Source organism: Triplophysa rosa, linkage group LG10 (assembly GCF_024868665.1).
Source record: "Triplophysa rosa linkage group LG10, Trosa_1v2, whole genome shotgun sequence".
In the NCBI taxonomy this organism is placed as follows: Eukaryota; Metazoa; Chordata; class Actinopteri; order Cypriniformes; family Nemacheilidae; genus Triplophysa; species Triplophysa rosa.
The window spans coordinates 18233222-18253768 of record NC_079899.1 but is presented as its reverse complement, the minus strand read 5'-3'; the positions used below and the strand labels follow the sequence as shown (position 1 = coordinate 18253768).

The 20547-nt window shown below is 39.0% G+C and overlaps 1 protein-coding gene across 2 annotated transcripts in view; it reads left to right on the top strand.

Moving 5' to 3' along the window:
* Positions 1-20547, top strand: part of ttc27 (tetratricopeptide repeat domain 27) — a 74940-nt gene that overhangs the window by 35543 nt on the left and 18850 nt on the right. For both annotated transcript variants that reach the window (XM_057344256.1, XM_057344257.1), the window contains exons 10-12: positions 8095-8208; positions 16803-16898; positions 19016-19138. In XM_057344256.1, the coding sequence (XP_057200239.1) occupies positions 8095-8208; positions 16803-16898; positions 19016-19138 (333 nt within the window). The remainder of the gene's footprint in view (positions 1-8094; positions 8209-16802; positions 16899-19015; positions 19139-20547) is intronic.

Below are 20547 nucleotides of genomic sequence, written 5' to 3'. Positions count from 1 at the left end.
TCTCTCTCTCTCTCTCTCTCTCTCTCTCTCTCTCTCTCTCTCTCTCTCTCTCTGTCTCTGTCTCTGTCTCTGTCTCTGTCTCTCTCTCTCTCTTTGTTTAATTAAAGCAATAAATGTAAAGATTTGGACTGCTGAACACTGCTGCCTCATATCCTTCTCTTAAAGTTTCTCTCTATCTTTCACCTGAAGTCTCTCGCTCTCTTGAAGTATAGGATGCTACTGCTCTTGTGTTTCACTCGTGTGTCTCTTTGGACAGATGCCTCAACAGGCAGCGTGCTGTAGCACATTTGTTAGTCCAGCTGTGTTTGCATTAGTGATGTTGATCTGCTCGGTTGCCCAAAGTCATTCTTGTTTCATCCATCTTTCTCTTCTTCATTAATATTTAAAAGATGGCCTATTTTGTATGTTTTCCTTTCTTTTTAACACTGTTGTTGTTTCAACGCCACTACAACAATGTTTATAGATTACTTCAGAGATGACGTATTTGTAGGCAAAATCAGAAGTTAGCGCCACATTGGTTCCCTCAACCAAAAGGCTATGCATTTTTTCCCATAGACTTTTGGAAAATTGCAAAAAAATATCTGTGATTAACAAAGTTTAATGAGCTTTACACGTTTTGTCTATTAAGATAATCTTTACAAATGAACATGACATTTGTTACTTTTGAAGCCTAAATGCAATCGTCAGAAGTAAAAAGCTAACATGATGCTATAAACTAACAACTACGGTCGCTCGATATCAACGTCACCACCACAAGGCCTCCGACAACTTTTTCAAACTTTATTAAAAACTTGTTTCCTGGTAAGTAATTACTCCGTGAATGAATCTGCATCTAGGTTTTAAGAGATTTGTGCCCATGTTGCATTATTTGCGCGATGATGTCTAACGTCTGAGCCAAAGGATGTAGTCGCTTTTAGCAACTTGTTAGCAACCGCTGTTTTTAATTGTCATAAAACGGGTAAATATTCAGAGGTTTTGTTAACCACAGATCTTATTTCAGGCAATTTACAAAAAACCCATAAAAAACCCCATTAACTTTGGAACGATGGACCTGGAAGTACTTAAATGCTAACTCGCTTCCTGGGTTTGCATACAAAAATACGTCATCTCTACAGTACTCTATTAAGTTAAAAATGGGGAGGAGATAAAGGGGTGCTGCAACGATGTGTCGTGCATTCTGACTTCTTTACAATGTTAAACGTTCTCATGCTTAACGTGGTCAACTTGTAAAAAACGAGTTGTGCGTATTACGTAGTATTTCTGTGCTCGATACACTCCCCCAGCGATCGTAGAGGTTTTTTTCGAACATATAAAACTGTTTCGTAACCATTTTTCTTAGTCCCTTATTGGACAATTCTCTCGGACAAGCACGCGGCACGCCCACGCGGCAGCCAGGAGAGCAGGAGAAGGAGCATGCGCAGACGTCACTTTCACTTGTGTGCAGGAGAGAGTGAGAGAGCATGTGTTCGCGAAGTTCAGGTGTTTGTTTGTTCACTGCATTTGGGTGATGAATGTTATATAAACGGTGGATATAACGCGCTTGTTAGGGCCGCTTTAAACATTGAATTTTTAATTTCTTTCAAATGTAAATACAGTGGCAAGAATAAGTATGTGAACCTTTTGGAATTTCATGGTTTTTTGAATAAATTTATCATAAAATGTGATCTGATCTTCATCTAAGTCAAGGGTATTGACAAATAAAATGTGTCTAAAATAATAACACAAGAGAACAACCAAAAAAAACTCGTAGTGATGTGGAAAAACTATGTGAACCCTTGAGACACTCCACAGCGGTATTGGCAAAATGTTTTGTGGACTGATGAAGCTAAGATTGAACTATTTGGAAAAAACACACAGCACTACATCTGGCGTCGAAAGGGCACGGCATATCATCATGAAAACATCATCCCAACTGTAAAGTATGGTGGAGGAAACATCATGATTTGGGCCAGCTTTGCTGCATCAGGGCCTGGCCAGCTTGGAATCATTGAGGGGAAGTATATCAGAAAATTCTTCAGGATAATGTGAGAATGTCTGTACATCAGCTGAAACTGTGTAGAAGGTGGGTGATGCAACAGGACAACGACCCAAAACACCGGAGCAAGTCCACAACAGAATAGCTTCAGAAAAACAAAATCCACCTTTTGGAGTGGCCAAGTCAGAGCCCAAACCTCAACCCAATAGAGATGCTATGGATTGACTTGAAGAGGGCCATACACATGAGACGTCCAAAGAATATGACGGAGCTAAAGCAGTTCTGCCAGGAAGAATGGGCTAAAATTCCTCCTCAACGATGTGCAGGTCTGATCCACAGCTACAGGAAGCGCCTGGTTGAGGTTATTGCTGCCAAGTTGGGTTTTTCTTTTTTTTATTTTTATGGTTCACTTACTTTTTCCACTGCCATTTTGAATGTAGAATGAGTGTGTTCAATAAAGACATGAAAGATCAGAATTTTTTTGTTATTATTTTTAGACACATTATGTTTGTCAATACCCTTGACTTAGTTGAAGATCAGATCACATTTTATGACAAATTTATTCAGAAAACAATGAAATTCCAAAAGGTTCACATACTTTTTCTTTCCACTGTATATGCATATATAAAACAAACTTACATATAGGTCAGCACGAACCTTCCTTTATTAGAACTCATAAATGGCTGGATAGTATAGAGAATTAGCATATATTGCGCATTACATCAGTTGGGACAAAACTAGGATGAGTTGTACATATTTTTTGGATCCTTGGTGTTCTGAGGATGATTTATGCCGACAGCTGTAAAGCATTATTAATTTAGAGCTATTGTATCCACACAGGCTCGTATACTTGGGCTAGTCTGGTGGTTTAAAAACTGTTCTCCTCCCATTTCCTAGCCCTGATACGGTTGCCATAGCAACACAGGTTTTCCAGTAAACGAGAAGTGTGTAGATAGGAATAGAGGTGCCATTCTTGAAGTAGGAGGGGTCGTCGAAAAGTTATTTCTCTGTGGTTGTTCCTCAGGGGAGGAAGCTGTTTGGTGATAATCATCTTTTCAACTTTGCATCCAAGTGAAGAACGAGACCTCTTGGGGTGGGAATTTGTTTTGTGCCACATTCCAACACACATGTTTGCGTGTGCCTGTGTGTGTACATATTTTTATAAATGCACACATACTTATACATGTTCACACCAGCTGAGAACTGTTGTTTTTCTCGTGTGTATGTTTACATACCAGTATTAGTCAACCCCTGTGAAGCAGATCCTCTCGCGCTCGGCGCTTCCGCTACTTATCCTCTACTTTCTAAGGCTTTGTCCCCAGTATCAGACAGAAACATCGCCTGTTTGTTTGATATCGAATTGAGACTGCAGACTTATCTCTGAAACTCCAGTGCCTTTTCAACACACAGAGATAGAAACTCTTCCTTCCTGAAGCTGTCCGATCAGGTGAAGCATCTTATGGGAATGCATTTTGTACCCTGAAGTATTGTTTTAGAAATATTTTGAGCAGATTAACAAATGACAATATGTGTAAGACGAAACTGCATAAAAAACAACATCACAATCTGCCCTTTTTTGTTAGCATTGATCACATTGAAAGTGCAAATAAGCAACCTGCAGTACTTGACTGAGGTGATGATGGAAGTGTATTTTTTTAAATGGTGATTTGGAACCCAAATATTATTGGGTTATTTCATAAGGTGTGATGCCAGTTTCAACATGTTCCTTCGCCCTTTGAGAGGTGTTTTGTTATCAGGTGTAAATATCAGATGCACCTTGACTTACGCTCCACTTGACCTAAAGACCCCGCACGCTTGCAAAACTCAGGAAGTTTGGTTGGGTGGAAGACAAAATATTCCACACATTATCAGTTTGTGTTTCCAAAACACGGACTGCCAAATGCTTATGTCACTAACAATTTCTGCATGTGACGCACTCGGCCCATTTGGAGAGCCAAAGCGTCTCTGTTATTCATTATATTCATCAGCGCTTAGGAGTCACAGCCAAATTTATCCTTTGAGGGATCATCCAAGAGTACAAACAAGAGATGAGGCATCTCTGATTCCGTTCCAAACCCTAGTGAGCTGTCTAATGTCTACATAGACATCTGTCTTCTAAGGCAGCATCCTCAAAATGGAAACGAACCATTAAAGCTGTGTTTGTTTGCTTGTGTGAATGAATAACAAATGTATTTAAAGCTGAAGGGTGTCATTTTTAACACCAGCCAGACACAATAATATTGGAACATGCAGTGGTGTGTGTTTGGGGCAGAGCTGTTTGTTTAACCAATGGCTAACCGGAGGAGTGTTTGGAAAAACAATCCGTGCTTTTGGAACAGATGTTGTTTTTCTCCATGGGTTACTTGATCGCGCTTCCTCTCAATAGTTTACGACTAGTCACACACTCTTGCATTAGTCTTGCCAGAGTTTTTTTTTTTGTAGACCGTAGTAGGGGTGCGGGGTTAAATATAGATGTTTCCACACAAATAAATATAGACCCCAGTGTACAGTAACACACAGTGAGGAAATACCCTCAGAGGAGACTTGCACAGTGTGCTGTTTCTTTTTTCTAAAAAAAATCTGCTGTTTTTCAGCCTTGAAAGACAAATTCTTCGTTGTTATTTGCACATCCAAATGTCAGGTCTTTTGTATGACTCTTTCTTCTGTGGGGCACAAAAGATGATATTTTGAGAAATGTCAAAGTGGTTTTATGTTCATACAATGGAAGTCAATGGGGGCGAAGGTTGTTTGCTTACCAACGTTTTTCAAAATATCTTCTTTTGAGTTCTGCAGAAGAAAGTCATGAGGGTGAGCAAACAAGAACAGATATTTTTAGGTGAACTAATTTAAGTCTATTGCGTTAGATAAACCTACGTTTTTATTACTGTGTGCATGTTTGAGGCAAATTCAGATGTAATTCTGTAATTCTTGGATGAACAGAGATGGCCAGGGTAGGCTGTGTTTTACTGCATATCTGATTTTTAAAGTTAAAGTGGGGGACAGGAGAGCTTTGAAGTGGACGTCTGGTTTAAAAGCAGGAGGCTGATGGGTCCAACCTGAAGTTCACATAAATCACAAATTTTGTCTTTACTTTCATTCCCCCGTTGTGCTTCATAGGTCATGGGACCCAAGTGGTGTTACCCTTTCCTGTAATAAATGCTTGGAGGAGTGGAGGTCAAACTTGGCACCTTAAACCATATACTGTAATGTGTAGTTATACGTGTATACACACACACTTATTCATGGATTCATACCCTGACCTTTGGTTCATTGATTGCACGTATTCCATTACTCATGCTTGCTCGTGTCCAGAAAAACCAGGATCAACTCTTTCACTCTACCTTCATCTCTCTCTCTCTCTCTCTCTCTCTCTCTCTCTCTCTCTCTCTCTCTCTCTCTCTCTCTCTCTCTCTCTCTCTCTCTCTCTCTCTCTCTCGCTCTCTCTCTCGCTCTCGCTCTCTCTCGCTCTTTCTCTCTCTCTCTCTCTCACTCTCTTTCTCTCTCTTTCTCTCTCGCTCTCTCTCTCTCTCTTTAGAATCGATTTCTAAAGGCAAACAAATTAAAGCCCTGTGGTGACGTACAGAGAGAAATGGAGAGGGTTGTGGCAGCAGTGAGAGGGATGGAGATGATGGATATTCCTCACGGCTGTTGGGAATGGGACTTATTCTCAAAGCGGTGGCATGTGGTGGATTTTTTAAAAGAGGAGATAAAAGCCACTGTCCAATTGCCAGTTAGAGCCCTATTAAGTGAACCACACATGATATTTAGTCATCTTGATGGAGGCAATGTGAGCAGTTTATGACAGAAAGTGGATAGAAATTTAGCATTGAATTTTGCACTAAGTATTCCTAAAATAGAGGTTTTGTCTTTGACGTGGTGTGTGATTTATGTTTATAATGTCAGGTTTAAGATTCTTTATTTGTCACATACATTACATACTGTACATGTGATGCAGAAATGTTTTTTTCACAGTGTCTCATTCCACATTGCAACTGTGATACATAAACAGAATAGAACAGAATATAATAAAGAAATATATATGTATAACATAGAAAATAGGAAGAGAATGTATAATAAAAATAAAATATATAATAAAATAAATTAAAATTTTAATTTAATTAAATTAAATTGATCCCATGATGCTTTGTCTTAACTATTTTATTAAAATAAATGTTTAGTATTGTTAAAATAATGTTATTTATAATAATAGTGATATGTTTTAATATGTTAGTAGTATGCACAGTTATATTTTGTCTCCGATATAATTTTAAAGATTCACAATTATTTAATTTTAAATCATTTAAAGGGATCATATGGCACGAATAAGTGTTTTTCTGTGTCTTTGGTGTGTTATAAGTTGCCCGTGCATTTGTTAGACAATTAATTAAAGTGTGGGAACAAAAGATGCATTCTATGTAAAAGCGAATGCTCACCCAGACCTGCCTGAAACGCCTCGTGTAGCCACACCCCCACAAATCTCTCGCTCTCTCTCTCGCTCTCTCTCTCTCTCTCTCTCTCTCTCTCTCCTTGTCTTGTCTTGTCTCTCCTTGTCTTGTTCAAAACATGTATATGACTCTTTCTTTTGTGAAACCTAAAAGATATTTTGTGAAATTGTAAAATGGTTTTGTGTCCAGTAGAAGTCAATGGTGTCTAATGTTGTTTGGTATGACATGAGGAGATTTGAATGATGCATTTTCATTTTTGGGTAAACAATCTCTGTTTTGTTCAAATCCCAAACCCAAGAAAAACAATAGTGATGCTTATAAAAATGACTTCAAGCGCTACTAAAGCCGTTTTTTTGAGTGCAGATGTCTTCATTGAACATCTTACATGGTTTGAAATCGAATTTGGAGGCACCTCGTATACTTCAGTCCAGTATTGACTTTTTCGGTCTTGCTCTACTTACGATGTATTTCCAGTAACGTGTGTCGGAAAGTATTTTCATTTAACCCCCACTTACCTTCTGTTGTGTTGATGTGATACAGGCCAGCTGATGCTATCACAGAATATTAAAGGGGTCATATGGCGCGAATACGTGTTTATAAGTTACCCATGCATGTATTAGACATGTAAAATTGCAAAAATTAAAGTGTTGGAACAAAAGATGCATTCTATCTAAAAGCGAATGCTCACCCAGACCTGCCTGAAACGTCTCGTGTAACCACACCCCCACAAATCTACGTCAGTTCGTGGTCTGATTTGACTAAGAGGCCATTTACACGAGACCGTTTTGAATTGAAAACGCGAAAACATTTATGCGTTTTGGCTGTCCGTTTACACGGAAACGACGTTTTAGGGGACTGAAAACGTAAACTTTTGAAAACGGGTCTCAAAGTGCAACTTTTTGAAAACGCTGCCATTTTCGTTTCCATGTAAACTGCTGGTATTAAAAAGCACTTTTGGCTTATTACTGTGCATGTGTATGCGCAAAGGCACATCCGGCTTCTATACACGACAACATCGCCATCCACTGGCCTGGCGTGCATACTACAGCGGTTTTGTCCGTTTTCCTGGATCCGTGTAAATGCAGACAGTTTTGATAACGCTGCCATGTGTACGTGAAACTTTTCAAAAACGCAAAAGAAAAACTTTTCCGTTTTTTTATCATGTAAACGTGGCCTAAGACCGCCTAAATGTATACGCAAGTAAGGTGGGCGTACCTGTCAGCACAATTGCTTTGGAACCTGATGTTCCAAATATGGTAAGAGGCGTTACATTTCCGTCACACGCTTGCAGTATTCGACCAATCACTACGCACTGGTTAACTGGCCAATCATAGCATACCTCGCTTTTCAGAGCGATGAGCTTTGTAAAAAATCTGCGCGTTTCAGAGAGGCGGGACAAAGAGTAGATACAAACATGCACGGTATGTGGAAAATACAGCGGTTTTAAACCATAAATCGTGTATACACATTGCATTGCATCTAAAACAAACAATAATATTCATTTTAGCCCTGTCATATCACCCCTTTAATGTATTTTATTGATGTCTGTTATTTTAGTCATTGGCGTGTTTATGCTTTCTTTTTTGAATTTGTCACATCAAGGGAAACGCGTCACAAGAATGATTTTGAGGTGAAGATACACAAGTGATGTTTTTTCATCTCTTTCTCGCACAGTGTTTGCTGTCTCAACCAAAGTTCTGTGCGGTGGAGGTGACATCGTTGTGCTTGAGGGCTAAACTGGAGAGAGGAAGCTCAAGAAGAGTTGAACGTGCCATGATGCAAACACAGGTAGAACACATTCATTTGACAAAGCGAATTGCAGTGTATTCAAGCTATACATTTGATCAGTGTGTGTGTTAAATGCAACGCTTCACCATTTTCAAAGCACCTAGAAAAATGAGATCCATGATTTCCTCCTGTGTGTGTGAGTGAAATGGACAGATAAGCCGAAGGGAGGAGGATGCTACAGCTTCCCTTCGGTTGCTTCCTTTTCCCTTCCCGTCATTCCTCATGACACTTTATGTCCATGTCTTACTGAGGAGAAGCCAGAACAATAAAACCAGAGAAGTGATGATATGTGTGCTTTGTGTGTGGGTTTTTTGGGAGGACTGGAAAATGGGATTTCTCGTTCTGTGCTCTGAAGGAAACAGGGCAGCTTGGATCTTCCTGTTCGGGTCAAACTAGATTTTACGGTTTCCAATGAGTTTGGGAAACAGAGAGACTGAAGCTGATAGACTTGTCAGGGACCAGCGTGACAAGTCCATAGAAGAAAAAATCAAATAAGCATTTCAATCCAGCCACACTCGTATTGGGAGTTCTTGTGTAATTTTATGAGTCTGATGCTGTAAATTTCACAAGTCTCTTTGGCGATGCTTAGAGTGCTTGAATGAATCATAATGGCAGATGAAGCATATATCTCTAGGAGTCTAAGGATCAAATTTTATCCTCACATGAATTCATCTCGCCATGTAGAGATGTTTGATTTAAAGCAATGTTTTGAGTCATCTGCCTGCTTTTGATGTTGTGTGAATTTTATGATGACACCAGCCATAATTTCATGGCTTGATTTTAATATATGGGTAAACTGTTCCTTTAAATGTTTTTTTTTACCATCATTTCATTCAAAACCTGTATTTGAATATTCCTTCTGTCAAGCACAAAATAAGATATTTTGAGAAATGTTTCAGTGGTTTTGCATCCTGGCAATGGGGGCTAATGTTGTTTAGTTATCAGCATTCTTCAAAATATCTTCTTTTGTGTGCTGCATAATAAAGAAAGTCATACAGGTTTGGAATGACATGAGGGTGAGTAAATGATGAAAGAATTTTCATGAACTATCATTTTAAATCATGGTACCTAAATGTTTAATAGTGTTTATTGAATGCAGATATATTATCAAGCGATAAACAGGCCAGAATCCACAATAAACTTTATTATGTACAGTATAGTTATTTCCTTTGACTATGCTTGATGTTTGATGTGCTTGTGTGACGTAAACTAAGCTTTGCCGGTGATCAGTAAAGTTTAGAGAAAGAAAACTTGAAACACCTGACTGATGGAACGTCATGATCGTTGAAAGGACGCTATGAATCTAAAACCAAGTGGAGTTTGTCATGACGCATTACTCTCTACTTTTTGATGTTTTTTTTCTTTCCTGTAACTCTTAAGTGTTTGCCCAGCAGAGCTGCTCTCTGACATCACAAATCTCAGTCTGACAGATAGTTAGGGGAACTTGACTCCAGGGGCCGCCCTGAGGGGAAAGTTTGAGTCGGACAAACGATCACAGCAAGTCGCACAAACATCTGTCTATCACAGAGTCAGAGAAACACAGAGCGCTCTGAAGTCTCACTGCTGACACTGGTAAGTTCAGTCGTCCTCCGAGGGGTTCCAGCTGAGCCGGGCCCCCGAGCGACAGAGAAAGTGTGACAGCTCGCTCTCTTACTCGCTGATAAATGAGGGAAGAACGAGAGAACAGATGAAAATGGAGACAGAGAGAAACAATAAATGTATAAATGATCTTTCTGTAGCTCAGATGTCAAAGAATTGTGTAAGCAGCCCATTTTTATCTTGGCCCCCAAATAACAGTACATTTATTAATAATACTAACATGTAAGTATAAAAATGTACAGTATTGTAGTTTAGATATTTCAGTTCTTTAAATGCACTAATGCATGACTTTTCCTTCCTATTCAATTAGAGGGATAGTTCACCCAAAAATGAAAATTCTGTCATCATTTTCTCATCCTCTTGTCATTTAAAACCAGTATGACTTTCTATTTTGTGCAGAACACAAAAGAAGATATTTTGAAGAAAGTTGGTAACCGAACAGGACCGACACCTATTCACTTATATTGTATGGACACAAAACCAATGCAAGTGAATGGGGTCCAGTTAACAACATTCTTCAAAATATGATATTTGGTGTTCTGTGAAATAAAGTCATATAGGTTTGAAATGAGAAAAGAGTGAGTAAATGATGACAGAATTTTCATTTTGGGTGAACTGTCACTTTATGGGCTGATGTGTCATGTTATAGGGAGTTCTTGATTAAGTGCTAAAAATTCCAGTCACAGATACTAAATATGTCTTGGACATGATCATTCATAAATAAAATATAGTCTTCACATTTGGTTTAATGCGTTTAGAAAGGTTTCTGTTTTGTCTTTGATATTCCCACCTTTATCTACCGTGACATTTTGTGAAAATCACTCTTATCTGCTCTGGCTTTGGTTGAAGTTTCACAGCGGTACTTGACAAACTTCATTTCCTCTGCCTTCTCTGGCCTTTCTCCTGAGATCAAGAGCAGCGAGAGTATGTTCAGAAATGACAGAGAAGCACTTCCCCATGCTGCATTTTTCTGCTGGTATCTAGGCCATGAAGTTGGCCGGGGAGAGCCAGGTCCTCAGACTTTTTTCATTGCCTTTGTGTATTCAGAATGGAGTCTGGTGCTTTGTTGGATTAAATGCAGTCATTGTGAGCACATCATTTGCGTTTGCTGGGCTTGCACCAAGCATTGACTGCAGCATTATTTTTCCATTTAGAACTCTGAACAGCCTCTGGATGAAGCAAATTTCTCTGGATGTAAAATTAAATTTCAGTGCTTTATCTATAATATGTCTGAAACAGAGGAGGCTCGAGTCTTCGGATTCATAGCAACATTAAACAAGACATTCTGGTGGAAATGACGCACGGCCCTTGTGGAGCTGAAAAACAGTTTTGTCTTAAAGTCATTCAGCAGGGTGAGATGTTATACTCATTTTTTTATCCACAACAGATGCACCCTGCTGTAATTGTATGACAAAATGCTCTCACTTGCCACAAAACATTTTCATCAAAATCTAGTTTAGCTTGCTTCCTCTCACTTGCAAACTCTTGTGCACCTGCTCCGTTTTAAATTAAATTCAGTAAAGGTTTAAAATAGGGCTGTCAAACGATTAATCGCATCCAGAATAAAAGTTTGTGTTTACATAATATATGTCTGTGTAGTGTTCATATTAATTTTCAATTAATAAACACATACTCATACATGCATATATTTAAGAAAATTATACAATTTTTTTTTATAAACGTTTATTTATAATTTCAATTATTGGTAAATATAAATAAATACATCTAAATATTTCCTAAATATATATACATGTATGTTTATGTTTTTGTGTTAATAAATACAAAATTAATATGCACAGTACACAGACATATATTATGTAAACAAAAACTTTTATTCTGGATGCGATCTTTTTACAGCCCTAGTTTAAAAATATAAATTGTTAAAATGTGACTGTTGGGGAAATGTTAATATAATTTGAATATGGTACATACACTCTTTTACAGATGTGTTAATGTTAAAGGGATAGTTCACCCCAAAATTTAAATTCTGTCATGAATTACTCCACCTCAAGTTGTTCCACACTTGTGTAAATTTCTTTGTTTTGTTGAACACAAAGAATGATATTTGGAAGAATGTTAGCAACTAAAATTTCTGGGTCACCATTGACTGCCATTAAAATGGTTGTCAAAGGTGCCCCAAAACTGATTGCTTTCCTAAATTCTTCAAAATATCTTTTGTTCAAAATAATTCTTTGTAGCACTTTATTTTACAGTCCAGTTTCCCATGTACATGCTGTGTACTTGTTATAGTAAATATTATTACATTTACGCTTTTGGCAAATATTATAACTGGATAATAACTAGGTACTAAACCTGAACCTACCCCTAAACCTAACCTTATCCCATGTAATTACTTTAAATTACCAGTACTTTCTTAGATAGGTACACCTCCTGTAAAATAAAGTGCAACTGAATTCTTTCTACTATGGAAGTCAATGGTGCCCCAGAAACGATGTTCTTCCTAATATCTTTCTCTGTGTTCGAAGAAATGTATACAGGTTTGGAACAACTTGAGCATGAGTAATTCATGACAGAATTACATTTTTGGGTGAACTATCCCTTTAAATGTACACTGGTTTTGGTATTGCAGTTGTTGGGTTTTAGTTCTAGACTGTTTAATGTGCTATGAATGGATTTTGTCTGTCTACAGGGCTTCTTGGTTTCCTTTTAATAAGTATGCTGAGTCATGAAACACGCTCGATGATGTCGCTGTATTTGGCGCCTGGAGTTGTTCTATGGAAAGGTTTACATGTAATCCAAAATGACCTGCCAAAATGTCAAACCTTGGGGAGTTTACTTTGCCCCACTTTGTGAAATTCTTGTGCAAAAACTTGAAGTAAACCTCCATAATGTCATTTCTGAATTTTCCAGTCACTGTGGGGTGCATTAGTTCATATGTTTTTCTACCCTTTCCACCTCATCACCCACGTTTTGATTTAAAAAGGTCAGTTCAGATTATTTTAAATTGAGATGAATTACTAATACCTAATAATTCAGTACATGCATAGGTTAATTACTTTTTGGATGTGTTTGTTTTTAAACTCCAGTTTTAGAGCATAAACATGTTATGGTTCAACACTCTGTTTTTTTATGACTCATGTGTTTATTTGTCTTTTTCTGATTCTGGCAGATTCAGTGGCGTGTTTCAATCGATCTCTGTTAGTCATTACTGTGTGTGAGTTTTGTCTTGCGTGCGGCGTAAGCCAACATCGACTTTTTACCCTCTTAAACAACTTCTTAAAGTCCCCAAAGATGGTTTTAGTTGTTGGTTCTTTCTTAATATAAGAACAGTGCTGACAGGATACAGCCTGATAGCACACATTGTTTTCCAAACTATTCATTCAGTATTCAGTGTATTGAGCTTTAGTACATTTGCTTTTGTACATCTGCAATGCAGTGATGAAACACTCCCTGACAGATTCTGATGTGAAAATGAGAAGTGATTATAAAAATGTAGTGCGGGACTTGATTTCCAACATCGAGAACTGATTGGATTGTTGGAAGATGGGCGTTGCTAACAAAATGGAGGCAGATTTAAAGTCCCAGTGAAATTAAAAATTACAATGCCTTTTATTTAATGAAATATTGCAGCGTTTATTGTTAATAGTTTATCAATTTGGGTCATTCTCTTTTTAAAATTCTTGTGGCCTCATAATCTATTGTTAAAGTCTGAAAATGCACTTCCTTCCTGTAATGAATATCCATCTTAAATGACGTATGTTAGATGGCTTGGGCGGAGCATCCGTTAACTCTAGACATGTGCCGGTGTTCGGTAATATGGTACACCACGGTAGTGAAAATGCACGGTAGTGTTATTGCGGGGCACATCAAATCACTGTGAAGAAAAATGTGCCTTTCCTTTGATTGGATAAAATAACACTCCGTTTATGCTGCAAAAGCGTCTTGCCCATGCGCAGTCGCGCACTCTGATGTAAACAGCGTCACGTGGAGAAGAATGGGGGAAGTTCCATTTCAAAATGCAACGGCTGTTTTTATACATCCAATCAAATTGCAGAGAAAGATGAAAGCCACGCCCACTATTTTTCTCATTAGAAATTCCATTTCACTCGTAAATGCTTCAAAATATGGAAGTAAAAACGATTGCAACTTCCGGTTCACGGGGACTTCAAATGCGAGTTGGCAGTCAATCATGGAGGATAATTTCACACCGGACGCACCATCGACACCCTCTCATGAAGAAATCTCCGCCCTCACGCCGTTCTTCTTGACACACTTGTGACGTTCCAAACTTGACGTTAGTAGTTTTTTCTGTGAGAAATTGGAAAAATTAAAGCAATTTTAAAAACATGAAATGATTGTTTATAGTGATCACATCTGTCTGCAGACCCCAAAAAAACACCGTAAGGCACCTTTCAAGTAGTCTGTATGACTCATACTCTACTCATGCTGAATGTCTTCTGAAGCCATTTAATAACTTTCTATGAGGAATGAGATATAGAGGACGGGTCAAATTTTTGTAAATAACTTTTATTCTGTTCCTCACACATTACTGTTGCTCAAGAGACTGCAGTCATAATGATTATGTGGTATTTTATTGTCTTTGGAAATGTGACAGTCATGTACATATAGTCCTTCATGGTGTCCCCGACTAAGAATTTACATAGTCGAATCAGAATTGTCACGTCTTGCCTATAGTCGACTGATAGTCGAATCAGACGTGTGTGTGTTTGTGTGTGCGCGCCCGTGCATGTGTGGACGACACCAGGTGGTTCAGGGTACAGCTCAACATTGATGCACCAAAAAACAATCAAACATTATTTTACAGAATTTGTTTAGAACAGAATATACCTTTATAATAAATAAACGAAATAAGCCAGAATCAAGCCACAATGTGCAAAATAAATGTGTTTAGGCAAAATGTCTGAAATGCAGGGGAACATAATTTTCAAAACACAAGCCACAAATACTAAAATTAATTTAGTAACAATGCTGTGCCATACAATACTAGACCAGATCTCGCCTCAAAACTATTTTTAAAACTACTCGATAATAATTAATTATTTTTTACAAATGGGAATACAGCACGTTTATTACCAATGAACTACCAATAAAGTGACTTTATTTACCGCATGTAAAGGAGGAGAAAAGGAAAAGTCCCTTTCACCTTTTTTCCTGCGCACTCTTACTCCGTCCCCCGATACGCACGCTTGCTTTCAGTTCCAAAAGTCTGCGCCGTGCTTGCTATATATGGTGATTTTGGTTATTTTACTTTATTATTTTATCATGCAGCGCAAAGTTCAGTCTAAGTAACGGACTACGTGCATTTAAAGAGGTGTCAATTCATATTTAAATGCCCAAACATTCATTAAGTGACAAATGTTTGGAGTCATTCACATTCATTTGCGAGTCATCTGCGGGTGCGTGCGGAACATGCTGCTTCTCTTTACCGGTCTCACAGCACAGAAGATGCGGAGAGACGCGGGGGTTTCGGTACCCAACCCAACAAATGTCCCATTTCTTTACATCATAAATAGCGCATTGCATGCCCGTCTGCTACGCCACTGCCCATATAACCAAAATGACATGATCCCCATTGCATAACTCCTCTGCGATGATTCGACTATGAGATTGGTAGTTCAGTCGATTAGCATTTATATATATCTGGCATTTTCCAGACGTGAAAATCCTAAACAAGTCATTAGTTATCTGCAGCCCACAGACAGGCTTGGCCATCTTTTCAGGAAAAAACTGATTGCATCAAGTCAGTCGGAAATTTCATATCCAGATGAGTTTTTCTTAAGCCCCCCCCCCCCGAACATCCATACTGGAAAAGTTTGTCAATATGTATTATTTGTCATCGCATTCACAAAATTAATTTTCTGTAACAAGGTGCAGTGATTTTTTTCCGTAATGTTCTGGAATAGTTTACAGACATCAGTTCCACATTACGTTTTTTCATTTTTAAATATATATTTTTGCTTTCTCCGCCTATTAGTGCCCTGCATGTGTTTATAATGATTGAGAAAGACTTCATAGTTGTGGCAGGAGGAAATGATGCATTAATATCAGCTTAGATCAAAGTCAGTTATTTTATAGACAGAGACGGACTTCAGCTTGTTTGCATGCTGTACACAGCTGGGCTGTGTTATTGCTTTATGAAAAATCAACACTGATTTGTGAATGAGAGAGTGAGGGTTGATCTTTGCACTACTATGTCTAACATCAGGCCTGCACATGCTTTATAAACTGAGTGTGTACAGTTTTCATGCCATCAGACGTTGTAGCATGTCTCTGCATGGAAAACATTTTCAAAACATTTGAATACTGACGCTGTCGTTGTTGGCGTGTGCAGACACATTTATTTACTGTTGCCATCACTCTTGGAATTTATGATTGATTTTCACATGCCGTGAAGGGATTTGTTTTAAACCCGTGGTTACTGATTGGTAACTATATTTAGGTCTTTCTTTGTGGAACGCAGTAAATGGGGTAGATGCACACAGGGCGATGATGTCTGCTAAAATCTCAGCCAGCTAAGCCACTTCCTCTGTCATAGCGCTGAGGTAGTTTTTTAATCACCGAGTGATAACGATGTGTTCATTAAGAAAACGTTCAAATTTCAACAAACCAACAGCTAAGCATTGCTATGTGCCTCTGTGATCAAGCAAAAGTTCACTTTTTTCGTATTTGTGGATGTAGCTTGAAACGGATAGCCTGAAGCGCTTCTCCTTTTTGGTTGTTGATGTATGACGTAGTGATTGGATGATTTGACTCGCGTCGTTGACCGTAGTCATGTGCAAGCGACCGAGTGAAAAACGCCATTGTTTCCTATGGAAGCTACATGCACTGGATGTAATCGAGCTGGCTGAGATTTTAGCGGAAATGCGTCATCGCTTCGTATGCACATACCAAAATACCCCATCAAAGATGCTGGAGTTGCTGCAATGTAGTTCTCAAATTCCACACTGTATTTTAAGTAAACGCATTAAAAATGTTCAACAAACGGTTTAAGCCATCACTTTGTTTTCTTTTAGACACTGGTGGATTTCTTCAGCGAGAAAAACTGTGACGTAACTGAAAGACTGAAGATGTTTTATGCATGCAGGGCTCCGCCTCTTTGGGATCTGCAGGTAAGTTTTTAGTTATGCGTTTATTTCTCCAAATCACAATGTTTCTAAAAGTTTTAAGAAGTAGTAACTAAAATAAAGAGTTTGTGTCTACACCCTGCTCTTATGCACTATGGCGCATTTACTTTTTGATCATTTGGTCTATTTGACATCAGAGTTCAGTTTGTTTGGTTGGTGTGAACAGCTGTTTTCTGATGTTTGCGCTCCAGAAAACAGCTCTTTCATGTCTGCTGGAAAATGTGGTGTCTTTTGAAGGTCTGGAGACCTCAGTGGAACCTTGAAGAATAAATAAAAGTGTGTGAAGAATGAGCAGGTGGATGGCGGTCAGTGGATCTGTAATATAAGTCCCTTTCAAAGGGATTTGGTTTGAAGTGAACAGTGTCGGTCTTGAATTCTGCTTGTTTTTAATTTTTTTCAATCTAAATGTATTCCTATGTGTGGAATAATTGACACGTAATAAGGCAAGATTACTGAAGTTAATTCGAAGCGAACATGATTGACTCGTCTGTCTGTGCCTAAATTGATTTGTTTGCATATTTGCTGTCATTACCAGACGCACAAGTGCATCAAGCCGATCGCCGCAAATGAGCGTGAGCACGCATTATTTATTTATATTTTGGAAAGCCCATTCGAGTAAACACCACAGCTGGGTTATACACCCCGCATCTCAGCAGTAAGAGCTTTGGCAGTTATAATACGAAATTCATTTCCCCGTACACGGTGAGGGCGTCCGGGGGAACGAGGCGAGGAGTTTATTTTGACAACGTTTGTCAGGTAATAGAGCAACATGTTACTCTCTTCCAGTGCGCCTGATTGAGCAATAATACAAATAATGAAAAGCAAACAAATGTTTTCTAAAGAGAGAGATTGTGACGGAACCAAATAAATGAGAGGAAAGTGACAAGTGTGGAGGCATGGCAACAGGCCGGACGGAGATAAAGGATTGAGAGAGAGAGAGAGAGAGAGAGAGAATGGAGGGTTGATGTGATCAGTTCTGTGAATGACATTGCTCGCGCTTGGTGTAATAACAGTGAGCAGCAATAAAGCTGGAATTGAAGTCGCTTCTATTGCTGCCGGGGGAATCGTACGCTACGAAACCGCAAGCAAGAGACGAGAACAGCATGCAGCCAGAGAAGTGTGTGTGTTTACGTCGGGATGGGAGAAGGATGCAGGGCATGTTTTTTATAGATGGGAACAGATTTCATAAATTGTTAGATTTGCTTCCAGAATGAATCATTTTGGCATATATATGAATCAGCACAAGGTTCGCTTTGGCAGTTTTGTGGGGGATGGAATGAATGAGAAAATAAAAAGATCGAAAGGTTGCACAAATAGAGCCGGAGGGAAGCCCTTTCTTACGGTGTCTCTCTCTCACTGTCTCTCAATTCCTATTTTATGAACATGATAGACAGGATTTTAAATGAAATGGACAATCAGTATTAACAAACGATACGGAATGAGAAATAAAATAGTCTTTCTTTTGTTCTTCTTTCCTCCTTCATGTCTCGCTCGCTTTCTCTCTCACCTGTTTGTTAGTAGCATCACGTTCTGTCTCCTGTGGCTGATAGGTCACATGATCTCAAACAGCCTCACCGGTGAATATATCTAGATTTATGGGTACCCATAATGCCTGTGGGACGTGATATGCCACTAGAGGTGGGTGGGGTGGTGTCACGGGCCGGAAAGGTGAAGGAGAAATCAAGCAGGAATTGCTCAAAGCTGCGTGTTTGTGATGTCTTCCTGATATCCGAGGATGAAGGTGACTCCAGTTCATTTCACATTTACTTGGGACAAATACGGTTCTAAAGCGGGAGGTGCGGCGAGCACGACCTCCAACTCGTCATCCTTTAGTGACTTCGTCTCTTCATTACAAATGATCTGTGAATGAACGCAGGAGCGGAAAGCGCGTAAACACACATTTAACCAGCGGCATTCATCAGATGCGGAGACCGGACAGCGGTCATTAATACCGTGTGTGTGTGTAGCTGCTGTTTGTTAAGCATGACAGAACGCCGAGAAATGCATCCTTACAGAAATTGTGTTGTGTTTGCTTGTTTTGCGATATTTCTGTCTCTGCGTCCACACATTTGCATAATATGTCTATGTGTATGTGTGTTCAGAGACAGTTGGCGAGTCTGTTGACTGATTTGGGCCTGACAAGTTCTGCGCTGCTGATCTATGAACGGCTGGAGCTTTGGGAGGATGCGGTCGTCTGTTTTGCGAGGATGGGCCAGCACGGCAAGGTACATGACACACTTTATTTACAGTGAACCAAAAAATATTTTGACACTTGAAATGTATGCATTGCATTAGCTTGAAAAGATGCATTGAACAAACTAAATTAACTGTATTTTGGATTTGCTCAAAGTTGACACTATAAAGTATTTAAACAATGGTTTTAGCTTTAACCGTTTAAATCCTGTTGGGGCAAAGGACTTTAGCTTTTTTAATTGACAGGGAGACACTGAAAGGCTCCGACTACGGCCAGAATTCACATAAGTACCACTAAGTGTCAGAACAATGTGCCCTTCCCACCATATCACATCTGCCATGCACATTCATGTATCTGGGTTATTCATCCATTCTCCATCTCCTCTTCTTCTTTTTTTCATCTTCTCTTTTGTATGTCACAAATATCAATATATGCACTAACATTGCTACTGACAGACACAATGCTTTCTGTCTGTCTCTCTCTCTCTCACACACACGCGCACGCGCAGCGCTGGTGTCCTCGACTGTGTCAGTGCAGTTTTCCGGGAGCTGTTTCGCAGCTTTATTGAGTTACCGTCCACTTTGTCTACCAATCAGATTATAGGGTAGCTCTGAGGTCAATAAAACCAGCCAATCACTCCCAATCTAAGCTCTAATATTATAAAAATGTACTGACATCTGCTCGACTGCAGTACCTGAAGCACTCTGTATCTCTCTCCACCTTTCCCTGCGCACATATTAAAGTTTAATGCTATAAATCGCCGACCGGCATCGAAAAAAAATGGATGGAATACTGGGACCGACCGGTGTTTCAAATGAAAGAAAAGAATGAGTGAATTGGTGGAATATAAAGGAGAGGTGTGGAAGCGGTGGCTGGATAATTATGGAGACTGCAGGGAAAAGCAAAGTTTTGTGAGACTTTCTGAAAACCAAAGATCCTGCTGATAGATGAATCCATGAGATTCTCTGTGTATACTCTATGTGCTACTGTTATTGTTACTACAGTAATACTATGGTACCGTTCTACTACTGTCATCAAAAAATGTGTCCTCTCCAATATTAAAGGAGAAGTCCACCCAAAGATAAAAATTATTTATCCACCCTCATGTCGTTCCAAACCTGTATGACTTTCTATCTTCTGTGGAACACAAAAGAAGTTATTTTGAGAAATATCTCAGTGGTTTTGTGTCCATACAATGGACGTCAATGGGATTCAATGTTGTTTGGTTACCAGCATTCTTCAAAATATCTTTTTTGTGTCCTACAGACACATTTTTCTTATATTAGGTTATATTTATGGACTTTTTGCCTTTTGTTTTTTGAAGGGACAGTAGAAAGAGAGATGTGATTGATAAGGGAGAGAGTGTAGTATGGTCTGGAAAGGGCTGTTGCACTGTACGTACAGCCACGACTCAAGACGGCAAATCATTTTTTATGTTGA